The sequence below is a fragment of the Mya arenaria genome, chromosome 2 (assembly GCF_026914265.1).
Source record: "Mya arenaria isolate MELC-2E11 chromosome 2, ASM2691426v1".
Classification (NCBI taxonomy): Eukaryota; Metazoa; Mollusca; class Bivalvia; order Myida; family Myidae; genus Mya; species Mya arenaria.
Genome location: NC_069123.1, coordinates 56,559,924 through 56,577,571, shown reverse-complemented (window position 1 = coordinate 56,577,571; position 17,648 = coordinate 56,559,924). Strand labels below are relative to the sequence as shown.

The following is a 17,648-nucleotide window of genomic DNA, read 5'->3' as shown; positions in this document are numbered from 1 at the left end:
AAGTAAAAAAAAAAACAAGGGAAAACTTGGCTCTTGGTGAATTGTTCAGCACATAAATACAATATATATAAGTAGCTTTACTGTGTTTTGTGAGAAGGTAATTTGAATAGATGGTTGAAACTTACATTTGGATCTGAAGTTTGACTACATTTTCATTTATTTAAGTATACCTTGACACACATTTTGCAATCATAGTTACAGCTGAGACACAAATTATAACTATGAAATCTCAATCTGGCTCCATTCACCACTTGATGTGATCTTGACCTTAAGGTAATACAATAAATGCTTCATGTGACTCACCTTTCAAAGCAGCTCTACAGTTCTGTGAACTAATTTTAATTCTGATTAAAAGAGAAAAAGTTATGGCTAAGGCTCTTCTAATTCCTATGAAATGCCTATTAGGCTCCACTGACCATTAGATGTGACCTTGGCCTTTGCAATGAGAGCAATTATGCTCAGGGTGACACACCTACAATTCTGTGAGGTTGGATCAAACTCCAATTGAAAATGAGAAAGTTACACCCGAGACATCACTTATATAACTATAAAATGGCTACAGGTATCAGGTTATTGGCCACAGAGTATGACACACGTTCTTAGCCTGCTCCACATTTCTTGGAATTGAAATCCGATTGAAAGTGTTAAAGTTACAGTTGAGACACCAATTATAAGTCACAAGCATGAACAAGAATTATGTTCGCGACACATCTTCACTTGCTGAGGTATAATTCTGTGAAGTTTGATTAGCAGTTGATGGCAATAAGTTTCAGTTTAGACTACAGTTATTACTATTAAATCTCTCTGTAGCTCAACTGACTTCTAAATGTGACCTTGACCTTAAAGACGAAAACCACAAATGCTGTATGTGAATCACCTTCCAAAGCTGCTGAATATTTAGTAGAGGTTGATTGAAAGTAACTATTTTACAACTGCAACACAAATGATTACAATGTAATCCCAATCAAGCTTCATTAACCACTTTAATCTGACCTTCATCTTTGAGGAGAAAGCATGAATCTTTGAGGGACACACAAACCTTCCTGTGCTCCTCGACATGCAGTTCTGTGATTTTTTATAAAAATCTGATTCAATCATTCAGTCCACAAAGTTGCAGCTTAGACATGAATGATAACTAGGAAATTTAATAATATCATGCCCAATCGACCCCAAAGTGTGACCTCGACCTTTGAGGTTTAGCATGAATGCTTTGAACTACACACATTCCATTGCCGATGTACAATTCTGTAGTTTGAGTGAAATTCAAATAAAATTGATTAAGTTACAACTGTAAAGACACAACAGTATCAGAGTGACTGCAATTACTATATGCCTCCCTTGGAGGACATACAAATGCCGAAACTTGGTGGCATACTGTCTGTCAGCCTTGTCTAATAACGCACGAGATCACAAACCTTTGTCAAATATACACATTTCTTAAATATCTCAAATTCATTGTAGCCACATATCATATGGAATGTCCAAGAGAAAACAAAGGCATGATTTATCACTGCATCAACTTTATTTCACATATCAACCATACAGATATAAATGGTTCACATAAAAGGCATCCATTTTGTAATATGAGCAGAAGGGTTTCAGAACATTTAACAAACACATCTAACATGATAGGGACAGCACACACAGAAAAAGTCATAAATGTGTAGTACATGGCATTGTAAAAAAGGGAACATTATGTATGTTTCTTCATCAAATAATTATCAATTTGTCAAACCTTAAAAGCTTTGCTGCTTTTAATTTGTGCAAGTTCCCAGTTTTGTTGTAATGCCTCATACATACATGATTTTATAAAATATATTGACACACCATGATTAAATATAAAAAATAAAATCATCCAACTACTTATGTAAAAGATTTTAAAAAAGATTTCATTGTAAAGGACACAATTGCTTTTTTTATAATTTATGCTAAAAGGTACATTTAAATCATTTGATTTTATTCATACAACCACCCATTATAAACTGGACGGAATAAAAAAGCTATCACAGAATAAAAATATATGAAAAGGGGATATACTGACAAACCAACAAATATAAATGGTAAAAACTATTAGCATCAAATGCCAAATGTACAATGAGAATGTGAACACAAAGCAACAGGATGAAAAGGGTGCACAACAAGGATAATACTGCTAGGTGAGGGGGTGACAGTTCATCATACATGTATTAAATGTCTCCTCTGGCAATAGAGGGACCGAGGCCGGCAGAGCTAGGGATCAAGAGGAGATCTCTCAGGAGTTATTATGTCCCAGTTTAACAGTTGTTGTTGTTGCTGCTGCTGTTGTTGCTGTTTGGTAAGGCCACTAACCAGCAAAGCTATCAATACTTATTTCGTCCTGATTTTTTCTAAACAATGTCCATTCCCTGGCCCCGCTATGCATGTTTGGTTAATATTTTAGCACTTCCTCTTGCATATCAACAAATCTGTTACGACATCTACTTATAGGTAATAATTAGTAATACTTATTATTAAGGTGTAAAATAACTATAACAGGTTCATTTTTGATATCCATAATACTGTGGTACAACAAACAAGATATTCAGGGAAATACTGTAATCACAGGCCAATAATACTGATTACATTTTTCCAAAATGACTTAATATTAACAAACAAACAAACATAAAAGTAACATTATGCTATCACATTTGCACAAGACCAAACATCAACATAAAGTATATAATTATAACAGAATAACAGACAATAGTCGTTAAACAAAACATTGTAAATTTTGTTATTATCACTCAAAAGTGTAAAACTTAACAAGTTTGTGGACCTTCTCTTGTCAGGTAAATGCTACTACGGCCAAACAAATTGGATCAAATGTTTGCACCATTACCATTAGCTACCAAAATATTTAATTTTATAATACCCAGTCCAACTTTATATAAAAAAAGTAATCAATACACGGTAGAATATTAAAAAACGATAAAATGTTCCAAAAATTATTATTCAGCAGAAATAAAATAGAATAAAACATTTGGTGATACAATAGTACAATCAGTTCATGTAATAAATATAAACACATACAAAACCCCTTAAATTTCTTTCACAGTAGTACTCAAAAACCATTATAACAAATGTTATCAGTCCAGTAACATCAACGATCACTCTAAAGGGAGACAACCCTTGGCGACATGGGGAAGGTCTTGCGCATGCCCAGGCACTTCTCACGGTCGATGAAGAGTGAGTTATTCTTGATGGAGAGGTCTTGCTCAAGGGCAGCCTTTGTGCGCAGCAGGTGCTGGAGGGAGTTCTCTGCCTGGCGAAGCTTCGCTTGCAGGGACTCGACCGTCTCCGTGATCTCGGACACCTCCTCAACCAACCTGCAACAGAAAAACAGTCATAAAGTGTTCTTGTATATATATAAGATATGTACTCTTACACTGATACGATCTGCTGTTACAGAATAACCCATGAAAGAGTTCTGCACTTATTTCCAAAGAGTCAATGGGTATTTATGTGCAGTGCCCCCCAAAAAAGGCATTGTGCATGGAAGACATTCAGTTCATCAGCCTCTAGTTACAGTCAAACCTGTATGTCTAAAGTTTAACATTGTAAATCTGGATGCATTGATTATTTTCTATATCAATGCGCTAAAATGCTACATACCTGTGTTGTACAGGGTCGCGGCAGAGCTCGACATTGGGTCGGCGTATGCGAGTGTCGAGGCGGGTCTGTGCCACCTGCATGGGAGCCATTTTGTCTTGGATCGCCTTCTTAAGGAACTCAATGTTCTTCTCCATGTCGAACACCTCCTGTAGGACCTGCACAAAGAGAAAACATCCTTTGCGTGATACTAAGACCAAACAATCAATTCATTCTGTCATTTATTTCCTCTTTTTTTTTTTAAATTGAACAGAAAGTCTCTTTCATTTCCTTGATAGTTGATGAATAAACCTCTGTTAATACTGTTTGAGATGATGAAGATATACTGATGTCAGACTTATAAAGTATCATCATTTGTGATCCATCTTATAATCTGTAACTTGAAAATAGTCATAATTATTGTGACTGGGTCTGGTTTGACTGGACACTGTCTTACCTTAGAGAGGTGAGTCTGGAGCTTGTTCCTGGCGTCTGTGGACTCCTGCATGCGCTGGGTGAGGGCCACATTGACAGAGTTCCATTCCTGCCACATCTCGTTGGCGCACGAGTTCAGCACACTCTCAATCTCGTTACGCATGTTCTTCGAGGCTGCACGCTCGCTCTGGGACCTCTGGATGTTGTTGTTGGTGAACTGGGCCCACGACTCCGGCACAGACACACTACAGTTGTCAGAGAGTGGTGAAATGATTTTTTCATATTGTGGATACATCTCAAGGGATGTAATGTAATTACATTATATGTATATTGCAATAAATATTCTAAAATGTATGCATTTTTATTTGATTTTTATGATTATAAATGAAATAAAATACTGAATAGTCCATGTATTTTTTTTTTCAAATTTCAAAGATAAAATTCTATGGAGCAATCTAACCAATTATTAATAGATATTCCTCCCTTTAGTCATTTAAACAGGGGTGCAATAGACATACAAAAGTTCAAGAGGGGGATTTTTTGTTGACAAGTATGCAGGGTGCGTACTCACGTGTTATCAATTCTTTCTACACCGTTATGGTAAGCAATGCCGCGGGAGGAGTTACGCAGACCGTGGCAGGTGGTGTCGAGGCTTCCAGCCACAAACTTGTCTCCAGAGTCCTTCTCCAGTTCATGCTGGGCAGCTCGGTTCAAACTGAGAAATGGGTGCAGAAATACAGACATATAGCAAGTGCAAAATATACACAGGCCAATTTTGCATTGAGAATGGCAATGGTAGGCACATGAATGTAATATGCATGACGTCCTTTTAATGAGATATTAATTGGCTTGGATGTAAATGAAATGAGTGAATTTGGTTGCCAATGATAACTTAACCCAGTCAGAGAAAGACAAGATGGAGGTTCCCAAAGACTTCCATGTCGGTGCCACAGCCATTAGCTGCCTGACTCATGTTCTGTCTATTCTGTGTATGCCATTATGGTAGGCCTTCCCATAGCTACCATTATTTATACCACGGGCAATTTCATCCAGTCCTTTAGCATTTACTTTGTCCTTCTCATCTAGTTCTAGCTCATGTTGAGCAGCTCGACACAAGCTGATTAATAAACAAATTCATTGACTTATTGACTCTTTTCTTTCTATGATTTCAATGCAATTTAAAAAGAGCAAAACAATTAGGTGTTATAAAATTTCATTATGAACATATGACATGTTTAAATATGATGCTTTGATTTTAATCATTCTAATTAATTAAAAACAAAAGACCTGGCCTTACCCAAGCTGAGTGTTAGCCCTGTCAATGGTGTTTCGCATTCGTTCCTGACACCTTTTAATTATGTCAACCTCCTGAAACAGTCAAAATAAAACAATGCTTTACACAATGATTTTCTGAAACATGCATGTAAAGTCACAAACTGTAAAAAAGTGCATAAAGCTTGGAAAGCCACACTTTTAAATGCATTTAAAAAAATTAATGTCAAGGACTCTGAGAAGTACAAGACCATATTAATGTAGAGCAATTGCCAAAGCTGGTCCGTTTTGTTGTTTTTAAGCCAGAGTAATGGGCCCTTCAACACATGTGTACCAAGTTTCATTTGAATATCTTGAGTTTTTTAAGTTATGACCTAGGTTGAAGCTTTTGCATGCCAAGAAGGTCAGCCTAGGCTATGACATCTCAACACTTCAAAAACATACAAGCTAAAAACACTACAGGTTTTCAGAAAATTCATGAAATAAAACTTGTTCATGACACAATACGACTTCATTTGTTAACCATTATTTCCATGTATTGGCTTGTAGTTCACAGCAATAATGTATCTTTAATACTTAATATAGATGGCCTTACAATTCTTCCTTCCTTTCAACATGTATATAAATATTTGTATTACAACTAGTAAACAGTTTGCCCATTATTCCTGACGTATTTCGCACCATTTCAACACTTTGGTTCAACAGCATTTTGATTTCCACAAATAATGCTCAAATTATTTCAACAAAGCAGGTTCTAGTGGTTGTATAACAGAAAAACTGTAACATTTTAATGCAAACAGTATTTTACTACGGTACATAATATTAATCAATTCCGATTTCAAAGTTTATCACATTAACAAAATGTCCACTGTTGTGCCATTGGAATACAGAAAGTAAAGAAAAAGATTATACATTGTTATCTTAATAATGGATGGGGTAAGGTAATGAAGCTGATTTACAGGATACCGGTACAAGGACTGGTGAAGCTTCATAGACCCAAATGAAAATCCAGATGTATTAAATTCTGTTTGCCCTCAAAATGTCAATTGATACTACAAAGCCACAGGAACCATTTGTCTGGACATTATTTCAATTTAAAGCAGTAGCATTGCCTTAATGCAATTACTATTTTATACTTTAAAAATGCATAAAAACATGTTGAAGTTCTATAAATTTCTCATACAAAAACCATTATCTGAAATACAATATGCAGGTGGGACATGTTTGTGCATAAATTGTCCAAGTTACATACAATCCTATCAAATTTGATAAAATACTCTTTCAGCATTATTTACCTTGGATAACCAGTTAAGCTCAAGTATGGAAAACTTCTTGAAAATAAGTGGAAGATAAACAGATGGGATTCATAACAACTTACATGATAAACAAAAAGATGATTTGAAACTAGTTCAAATATTTTTAAAAGATTAAAATTGCATTAAAGACATGTATCTTGGTATATTTTACAAGGTAGATGTTATGTTTTCAAAGGCTTTCATCTACTTTAAAACATGTGCCTGTTAGAATTTAACGTCAGATTATTAGTCATTTACATTATGAAATTAACTTATGTTTGTAAATTCTGATCATTTCAAACTGGCACATTTGTGCTATTTCAATGTAATTGTGTAACATTATAGTCTTCAAGAAAATTTATTCTATTACAAGTATATAATATATGTACAGTAGAAAACAATAACCCAAACTAACAACATGGTCAAGTTAAGACAGGGATGATTTAAAAAAAGAGAGCGCCTGAGCAATGCCTTTTTCAGTCCATAAAGGGATTTCTCTGTGTTGTCCCTGTCCACATGTGTACCAAATTTCATTTGAATATATCTACTTTTTTCACTATTGGCCAAGGTAAGGTTTTTGCGTGTTGAAAACTAAGCCACCATGGTAATGGCAATCCCTTCACTTTTTTCCATTAAACAAACAAGCTAGAAATGCAAATATTTCCCTGCTATCAATTGCTAATAAATGACTTTCAAATATATCATTTCAAAATCAACCCAGTGTAAAATAATACTGTAACCTAATCTGCATAGCTTTGGGAAATATATCTCTGATAATATGGAACAATGCCATTCATGCTTAATTAAATCAGTTGTAGAACACTATTATAAATAATTGTGAACAACCTAAATTATTTTCAACGCAATATTGAAAACAGCTCTATCAAAACCATGTTTATTTCAAAGGTTTCTTACATACATCAGTTATACGTGTAAAGCGTAACAGGTCACCAAATAAATTCCCTAGTACCTGTATGTTCTTTTTTTCTAGATTTTTGTAAAATATATTCTCAAATTCCCAACACCATATCGTATATAGGGCTCCAGAAAATTCCACTTGTGTAATCAATATCCAAGGTTAGAGAACAACTTTATATAAGGAGAATTAAGATGGTATAATATATCCACTATATTCAATTGGGTATGCCAAAATGCAGTTGTAGGAATATACCTACCGTTACTGATTTTTCAATCACAAACCTGTCAGCTTCAAAATCTATAGTAATGGAAAGCAGCCCATTGTTTTGGTTTAACCATACTTGAATTCAGTGCCATGTGATTGTAAGAGAAAAACACACACCAATTTATCTGCCATGTATATATACATTGTACAAAATAAAAATGATAAGTACATTTTAGGGCTTGCATTCTTACCCCAAACATTTGCATAGTTTTTCATATACAAATATTCTTTCTATTTGATTCTATTTCCAAAGATTTCAAGTGCATGTCCTTAAAACATATAAAGTTTGCTTATTTACATTTTTTATGTTAATGACACTTAAGTATATAAGAGAGTCACTCAAGGGTGCTTGACCGCTCTGTGCCTGTATAGTCAGAAACACATGTAACACATTTTACATTATCTAGCTAGCCCACACTGGGCTGATATATACAAGGACAAAGAACCTACCTTGATGAGTTCCCTCTCTGGGTTATCATGGACCAGGTCGATCCCCTGCCTCTTCTCCCTGTGGTACAAGCACTCCTGTGAGATGTGAAGAGGGTTCTCTGTCTCCTGTAACGCCTTCTCTAACACCCTCTTGGCCTCCTGCAATGCATTGATTTCTGCCATCATATTGTCTGTTTCATTACTTAATTCTGTTTTCCAGAATGTGATATCTCCTATTCTTTCACCTAGACGCTTTCCAACATCGCTCTGTGTTCTTCTTGTCTTGTCGTCTGTTTCACGGCACAATCTAACAGTGTCCAACCTAAGGCGTTCAGCAGTTGACCTAACTCTATCTGATGACAAGTAATTTCCTTGGTTAGAATTCATCCAGTCATTTGGTGTATAACGTGTGTAAAGAGCATTTCTAGCGGCAGCGAAAACTGGAGGCACTTTAATACTGTCTAACTCAGAGAGCTGGTTTCTGGCCGACATTGGGTCTGGCATACTGCGGGTGAGCGCTGTGGAGGGGTTCACTCTGGCAGTCTGGTAGTAGGTGCTCGGTCTCCATGGCAGTGTGGTGAGAGAGCGACGAAGGGGGGAGGGGGCAGCCGCATTGTCGAAAGCTTTGTATGATGACTGCATGGTTGAAATGGAGGGAAGGAAAGTCTGTGTGTTACTGCTATTGAGTCGGGGCCCGGTCATGTAAGTGGCCGTCTGTGTGTGTCCTAGGTACTCCATTGTGGAACCCCAAGGCTGACACAACAATGGTTCTGAAAAACATAAAAATTGTTCTGTATGTTACAATAAACATTCTTTTATGAACCTTATATAGTTAAGATATATAGTTGAGGTGAGAATAATTGACATATTTGCATGTCCTACTGTCATAAATAAAGTGAAGATAATTAAGCAAGAAGTAATTGGGATAACTACTGGTATAAAGTTTGAAACCATTTAATTCCAAACCAGTTGTCTATTATTACTACATGTATAAGATTAAAATCTTTCAAATACTAATCTCCTGAAATAAGAGCTTTAATTCTTAAAAGAAATTTCACAATGGTAAATTTAAATTGAATTAAGTGAAAACCAACAAAGGACAATTTCACATGTATATAATTGATATATATATTTGAAGATTAACAAGTTGTTTTTTCCTTTCAAATAAATATAAATTATAATTATAACTCAGACCAACTCATCAGTTGAAAATCATGTACCGTGTAAGATATCGAACTCTAAGACAATTAAATATTATAACATCTATTCGTGATAATTGTACATTGAACATTACCAGAGATTAATCCAGAAGATACACAGACACCTTTTCAAATTAAATTTATCTAGTATATTTAATTCAAATGATAAAGATAAATCCGATATATCAATATTTCCACAGCTCAAACTACCAAATGGCCGTGTTCGGTTGTAGTAGGTATAATAATGAAGAAGATTATTGAATAAGTGAACGGAAGAGTGGTTTGTTTTCTAACCTTCCAGTGCTTGGAGACGAGTGGCAACCACAGGCCGGTAGCAGTAAGAGTAGATAACAAGGTGCTTACATATTGATTGCATGTTATAACAATCAGTTTAACTCCTGTGTTTATCCATTTGAATTTTGCTCTGCATGATTAAATCCATGCACCTTTCTTTATAGAAACTTACAGAAAAATACTTTATCTTATAAAGAATACATACACACATAATGACATTGCAGTTCTACAGCTATGCATTTTGATTGTTATATTAAAAAGCTTATGCCTTTTTTTACTTAGCATGCTTTATTTAATGGATTGAAAACATAAACTTACCAGTAATATAATTCATATATTTCCTATCATCAGAGAATTCCTCAAGCCACCATATATATATGATATTCTTTAGGGTAAAAATAATGCATGCTTTGTTATAGATGTAAGCAAGGCAACAGTTTATTACTGATATAATCTTTTTCCAAGGAGGCTTACTCACAGATTTTTTTGGTTAGCAGGTCTGTTTTTAAACTTTGTTGAATTTGATGTTTTTTTTCTAACTTCTATGAACAAATACCCAAACAGCAATTGGCAGATACTCATATAAACATTAGTCGAAATCCAAACATAAAATTAATCATTTTTAAAAGCATTTCTGCTTATTTTTTGGGGCAAAATAGAGCATTTTCTGTCACATTTTCAAATAATTATCCACTAGCAAAACCAAATACATTTCAGTTCGGTGGAAGGGCCGCAAGTCAAAAGGTTACACCCCTATATTAGAGATACCCCATCTAATGTCAAATCCTGGGTCTGCCCATGTTATCAACAATTTTATCTTAATTGATTATACTTTATCATTGAATCATGTGTTCTGTTCACATTTACAGGAAATTATGTTGTCGTTTTTTTTCAAATCTGACTTTAAACTATGTGAACAAGTCCCTTTAAAATATATAAAAAACATTTATCTTTGCATTTTAAAATGTACGAGTATGGACAGTTGGATAATAATTTCTTTCAGCTTTGATATACTTGTAAAGACTATAAAATTAAAAAAAGATATATATATGGTTGGTCAAGTATATTTTCAATAAACCTGAAAAAGAAATAGAGATATTAAGATCCTATGTTTATTTAATCACTTTTTTGATGTTAAACAAAATTGCATATATTGCCAGATTATGCAATCTAGGATGATTCATGAACAGCATTGTGTTTAACCAGTACTGAAAACTCACAGTTTTCCCAAGTTTACAACTCTCAAATGCCCTATGGACAGATGTATCACAGTAAAATTTGGAGGAAGTGTGCCCGATGTGAGCTTAAATTGAGCATTACGATATACTGGTAGCTCTGCGCTTTAACATGCTTGGGACAGCTTCCAAGGTTTCTTCTCAGAAAGGCTATAGAGTTGCTTTATTGCTGTAGCTGATACGTGAGAGTTGTCATCAGTAATAATCTTACAGTTAATCATGAATTAATTTTTTTTGTTGCAAATTGTTATTAATTACCAAGTGAAAAAGTAGTTCAGATTCTTGATATCTTGACCTTTACGGCTTTAGAAGTCTATTCTCTGTAGAAACCACAATCATTGTGGCAAAAGAGCTAATCCAAAATGCCTTGTATGACGACACGCTCTTTCCTTTTTTAATTTTATAATGGATTTTTTTTATAAATATCCCCTAGTAAATTTAATATAGTCAAAAATAAGATTTAAAAAATGGCATTGATCAGATAATTCATTAAAAGGTAAAAAACAGTTATTTTACCACTAAAAGGACGTTTGTGGACAGGAAGGCTTTTTTCCGCATCAACTAATAGGTAAAGCTGAACTGCTTTTTGTAATTGCCGGGCAACCAACTTTCCGACTGGTTTGTAGGTGTATTTAATACAATACCGAAAAGAAAATAATTTAAAGTTATTTGTTCTCATAAAAAGGTACATTCAAAGGTAATTATATAGCACTGTCTCTATCTGCGCTTGATTTAATATTATAAACGAGAAATGTTATGAAATTATAAATCTGTCGATTGATATATGTTTAGCCTAATACTTAGCGTTTTAATCCAAATCTATCTATAGTCTACCATTTGTGAACCAGTCTACACTATATCTAAGGGAGGCTACTCTAACAAAACCAACATGGCGTCTGTTCCGGAAAATGCACCGGCTCGTAAGTAAATAATTGCGTATTATGTTCGTAACGAAGATTGTCAAGCTTTTGTGGTATACTAGTTTACCGATTCCTATTATTTTGTTGAAATTGGTAATAATCATTTCATTTCTTTTGTCTAACAAAACATGAAAATACTATTTTAAATTTCCCTTGAGCTTTTACAGTGGGGTTTACAGTGTTACATTAAACCTTTAATTTACCTGTCGTCATAGTGTAGGAATTTCAAATCGATAATCAGTATAAGGTCGACTAAAAATAAGCTGATTTAATTTATCGAACTCTTTGCCAAATTTTTTGTATTAAAGGCTTGAACATGAATTTACTAATCTCTGTATCACAAAATGACATACAACTTATATGCCGCTTGAGGGTTTACAAATTTACCGAAGGGCATTAGCCAGTTTAGAGGCGATTACACCCAAAAAATATTATGAAATATGATCTATCAATCAGTTATTCATTCGTGGGTGCAATCAATCCATCAATTATTCATTCAAATTCAGTAAAAAAAAATGAAAATCAAATATTTATACATATATATATACATACATGTACATATCGGTAGGACGACAGGGAAGGCCAGTTGGCATTTATCGGTTAATGAATGAATAGTTGATCTATAAATCTTTTGATTTGACATATTTTCACAATTCTACTTGTGTGTATTCACTCACAGTCAATCAATACATGAACTAAAAGATCTTATGTATTGTCACTGAAAAATATTTAAAAAACACCTTTTTAACACTTTATTCTGAGTGAATACACAGTCATTTGATGGTAATGAACTCCTGCCTTGGTGAAATATGACCTCTAAATCATTTAGTGACTTTTAACCAAAAAATATTTATTTATCTTCAGATATATCAAAGGGGTCACCCTACCAACAATCTAGCATTCATGAACAATTAATAATCAATGATAGATACCAACTGGTCCCCCCTCTACCAACACCTATTTTTATAAGTGTACATTATTTTTGTTTACATAGTAACATAAGTGGCCATTTGATACATTATTTAACATTAATTTTGAAAGAAGAAAAAAAAGGTTTGTAATTGTGAAAAAAACGCATTGAAAAATATTCAGCCAAACTGTCCATCCAATTGATAAGCATGCAAGTTGGAGTGTAGTTTTTTAATCAATTAAGTTTTTGAGTAGTAGAGCATGGCCAATTCAAGGCAGCGTTTATTTCCCTTTGTCTAAAAAAAAACATTTGTGTAAGAGAGGTGTTCAGAGCCCAACCAGTTTTCTGTTATCAGGATTTTTTGTCATATATAGTTAAGTTACTACTACTATTTTAGACTCTGATTTGCATTGATTCTTGCAGACTGCCCGGGCACTGAGAGTGAGGATGCAGGCAAAGCAAGTGCCTGTCAGGGGTGCCCCAACCAGACCACATGCTCTGCTCTTCCGAAAGGACCTGACCCAGGTTAGTTACCATACATGCATTCATTCATACAAACAATATTGATACAACCATGTACATTTTATGTTTATGTTCGTCTTTCTTAACAGGTTTAGTTATTAAGAAATATTGATTGTTTTATTTCTTAAAATCACCCTAATAAGAAACCTTTCTTTAATCAAACAAGTATGTTTCACTTCATTTCCTTGGCTTAGGGGAACATTCCTGTAGAGAATAATAGATGTAATTAAAACTAAATAATGAACTAAAATGTTATCAGACTCAGTGAATATTTTACACATCAAATATTAATATTATTAATTTATTTTTATAGGCCTCTTGCTAAACTATTTTACACATCTAATATTAATATTATTAATTTATTTTTATGGGCCTCTTGTTAAACTTACATGTTTAAGTAGAGCAAAAAAAATAAATCACCAAAGTAGGGAACAAAGCTTTGATTGGCACTGTTGACATTAAAAGTATGATGACTTGATCATAGTCTATGGAGAAGGACTTTTTTACAGTGGAAGTGCCATTTAAAAAATGAAATGGTAAAATTCACTGAGGTGATTTATATTTCAACAGCTGTTGCAGAAGTTGGAAAGCGTTTGCGGTCAGTGAAACACAAAATCATAGTTCTGTCTGGGAAGGGTGGTGTAGGGAAAAGCACATTTACAGCCCATCTGGCACATGGTCTAGCTGGAGATGAAAACAAACAGGTTCGTGATTCACACTATCTGATCCATGCACTTGTTCATGTTGTTGCGCTTAACACGTATAAATGTAATCAAATGAAATGTTAAGAAATCGCGTAGTTGCAGTTTTGGACTGTAAGCGGGCAATTGTAGTTTTTTAGCTAGTCTGATTTCATAGAAAAAGATTGAGGTATTGTTGTAGAGATGGTTGTGATGGTGGTTTAGAAGTTCATAAAAACATTAACCTTTGGCCATAGCTGAAATACTGCTTGAGATATTTATGTCACATGATTTCCTTGTACACATACTACCATTGTCAATACAGCCCTCGTGTGGCAAGGCCTGTAACTGACAAATGGTTGTTGAGTTATGTCCCTTTACCAACTTAACATAGAGATTTCATCTGATACAATATGAAAGGATTTATGTATTTAAGTGTCACATCTTTAGTGAATTGCACATTATTACTGTCATGTATTAAGTTGAGTATGCACTCTATAAATATTTGATGTTCAAGATGCACTCTTACTCCAAAATAAGATTTACCACTATTAATACAATTGTTTCGATATACCAAAAAGGATGAATTAATGTCGAAAAAACAATGGTTCTTTTGAATAATACTGAGTTTAATTTGAAAGAAAGGTGCAGGAAGACATGGTATTAATTTCTTCCTCATGAAACTATTTTAGCACTCATCAATCATTTAATATGTTTTGTGTTTTCAGCTATTAAATACACGGTTACAATCTTGTTATCAATAATTAATATTTTCCATAAATGCATTATTTAGTAAGAAGTGAGAGGGTATCACTCAAAATTTATGTTTGTTATACATGTATATGTATTGAATTTGAATAAGAGTGTCCCTTGAATGTAAAAAAACAACAATTTTTCTGTAGAAGAAGAAATGCAGTGATATGATTATTTTAACAATGGTGCATGGTACATGCATAGGTGGACTTTCCTATTCTGGTATCTGTCGAGACATCAATAATCCTGCAATTAAAGCCCACTGTCGATGTCACTGCAAGATGTAATTGACAGATTTATGAGGCATTAAGTTTGTATTGAAGTCCGAAGTCTCCTGCTACCCAGGATTCTTGTATTGATGAATGAAATTATACCCCTGATCAATCCTGCTGTGCATCAAGGCTTGTTTCAATGGCAATTTCCGGCATGTATAGTTAATGTTTCTCCAGCAGGACTTCCTTTTCATGTCATTTTGAAGATTCCATAAGGCTGTATGTCATGTTTATTTAGCCATATGTTTTTGAATAACATTTGAATCCGAATTCATTTGCCACAAAATTGAGAACAATTTACGTCATCGCGCCTGCAGTTCAAAACCCAAGGCATGTATTCCATTTTTATTTCAAATTAACATAATGCATTTAAATGTGTGTGTTTTCTGTGTTACATGGATTCATAAGATGAATCCGTCATTGCCTATTCCGACACACTTCTTAGATAGTTCAAGCAACAGGCCAATCAATGCTAATAAATATATACTGTTGGACACAAATGGGAGGCATTGTATCGTTTGAGAAGGTGAACTAGAACAGAAAATGACAAAAAATTATTTGGACTTAATTATTTTAAGCTTGAGTATTTGTCCAGATAAACAAGATTTACTGGTTCCTTAATTATTACACAATATATATTGGTAAAAGCTTATGGTGTATGTATTATATATATATATATATCCATGTACATCATAAATTTGACCTTAAGTTGTAGACTTTCAGAATGACTTTTGAGACATTGAACAGATCCAGTCCAGTTATTTGACCAACGAACAACTATTAGTTTGTCATCAAATATTCATAGTCATATCCAATATCAAATTGGATAATTGCTGGATCATTGTTTGCTTTTCAATAATGTTCACCAATTACAACCAATTTACTATGATATGGAGATAGAATACATTACAATGTCTGAAACCCTAGATACAATCTCTGACCTAGAGGGATTTAAATCTCTGACCAGTCCATTTAAACTTTTAAAACTTTCTATTTGCTCTTAATGCTGTGATTATTTCATACATGTTTGTTGTAATATAAGAAATCAATGTATAAGTATCAATAAAAATCTTACCTGGTGTGAAGAAGTGTTGTAGATGGAAGAATACGACCTGTGCACCGTCAAGCTAGCCCTATCAACACACACAGCCTGTGGCTATGACAACACTGGCATATCTATACCCATAATGCATTGCATTGTTCACTTCTGGTTCCGCTTTAAAGTGTCGTCTGCTCGTATATAGATTTTACATACATGGAAGTTTAAATCATTTTCACAGACGCTTTTGAATGATAATCATGTAAAACACCTTCAGGGTTTAACAAACCTGGGCTCAGTCAATAGAATGGAAATTCAATATAGTTCAAACATTTATTTGATAAATGTAACAAGTGGTTTAATAATAATCAGCAAAGGTATTGATGAGATATTGAATTTTTGTGTCTTTTTGCAATGAAAACTTAACAAGTGGAATTACCAAATACTTTGTGGTCCTAAAAACTTATTAACATTTTCATAAAGTCTATTCATGAACTGTCATAAGCTCATTACAAGGATTTGGAATTCTTTGCTTTCTTAATGCGTAAAATATTTGCACTTTTTCTTGTTATCTCTTGTGTGCTTAAATGCAGCCGTTTTTGTAGTAAACTATTGTAAATTCTTCTGTCTTTCTCATTTTGATATATATATGCTAGGATACTATACATGTGATTGTATGGCTATAAAAAATGCCCACATAAGAAAGCTTTCACAGTATCCTTATGAACATTCCTATTTTTATTGATCATTTTTAAGCAATAAGAGTATAAAATATATTCTCCTTTTAAGTTACTTATGTTTTCATATGTTTCAACTATCCAAATGACTTCTCTTAACCTTTATGACATTTTTTTTACCCCAAGAATGATGAAATCTCTACATAATCACAATAAGCCTATATATATATATGTAGGCTTATTAAATTCAACACAAATTTACATTAGTTCAAGTAATATGTCTTTAAAGTATCCAAAAGGTAAAGAAATAATATTAAAACTAATAATTCTACGTGTATGACATTTACTATTCATGTTTTGCTCAGGCTGCACTTCATGTACTTAGTATGACTCCCCCATGCTATCACTGTATCAGTTCATTATCAAACATTCAAGCCATAGATTTCGTGTCCGCTCCATATCTTCTTAACACCTTGAAGGATTATCATGAAAGTGGGATTAAATGTTCACAACATTGAAAAAAACGTGCAGAACCTAATTTTAGGCATGGTGGCCCATGGTTGAGGTAACATTTCAAGGTAGCTGATTTGAGTCATAGATTTTGTGTCCACACCTTTATCCCTTGAAGGATTCTAATGAAAACAAGAAAGACCATTGATGCAAAGGATCAAAGGGTGCCGTTTAATAGTTTATGCACTTGTTATATGTTGAAAAACAAGGAATGTCAAGGCCAACAAGCATATTATGGTGTATTGAACCGCATCTATGAAATTCTCAAAATATTTGTAGTATTCTGCATGACAACATAGGCAAAAGCATTCAAACTGAAGATTTTCAAGTTGAACATTTCATTAGGGGTGGGGTACATTAATGAACACGACAGAATTAGGGTGCTTGTGCACTATACTTTTTGTCATTGCCACATAC

General features: G+C 33.9%; 2 protein-coding genes across 3 annotated transcripts in view; one reads left to right on the top strand and one right to left on the bottom strand.

Moving 5' to 3' along the window:
* Window positions 1–1,503: 1,503 nt before the first annotated feature.
* On the bottom strand, window positions 1,504–16,195 carry LOC128207456 (tektin-3-like). 2 transcript variants are annotated; one of them, XM_052910385.1, is made up of 7 exons: window positions 16,081–16,195; window positions 8,242–8,990; window positions 5,339–5,409; window positions 4,613–4,756; window positions 4,064–4,286; window positions 3,631–3,785; window positions 1,504–3,344 (listed from the first exon to the last, which is right to left on the bottom strand). In XM_052910385.1, the coding sequence occupies exons 2-7, from the start codon at window positions 8,956–8,958 to the stop codon at window positions 3,131–3,133; spliced, it is 1,524 nt and encodes a 507-aa protein (XP_052766345.1). In that variant the 5' UTR covers window positions 8,959–8,990; window positions 16,081–16,195; the 3' UTR covers window positions 1,504–3,130. The 2 variants fall into 2 exon arrangements, with proteins under 2 accessions (XP_052766345.1, XP_052766352.1); XM_052910392.1 differs by lacking the exon at window positions 16,081–16,195 and adding an exon at window positions 9,515–9,671.
* Window positions 11,782–17,648, top strand: part of LOC128207465 (cytosolic Fe-S cluster assembly factor nubp1-B-like) — a 24,817-nt gene continuing 18,950 nt past the window's right edge. Inside the window, exons 1-3 of the mRNA XM_052910403.1 lie at window positions 11,782–11,868; window positions 13,202–13,303; window positions 13,871–14,004. Of these exons, the coding sequence (XP_052766363.1) occupies window positions 11,838–11,868; window positions 13,202–13,303; window positions 13,871–14,004 (267 nt within the window). The 5' untranslated portion in view covers window positions 11,782–11,837. The remainder of the gene's footprint in view (window positions 11,869–13,201; window positions 13,304–13,870; window positions 14,005–17,648) is intronic.

Excerpts from the sequence above, each read along its gene's own strand:
- LOC128207456 (XM_052910385.1), bottom strand. The coding sequence starts at position 8,958 with ATGGAGTACCTAGGACACACACAGACGGCCACTTACATGACCGGGCCC. Across the intron at positions 4,287-4,612 it reads GTAGAAAGAATTGATAACAC|TGTGTCTGTGCCGGAGTCGT; the intron begins GTGAGTACGCAC and ends TGACAACTGTAG. Across the intron at positions 3,786-4,063 it reads TCCAGACTCACCTCTCTAAG|GTCCTACAGGAGGTGTTCGA; the intron begins GTAAGACAGTGT and ends CTCTTTGTGCAG.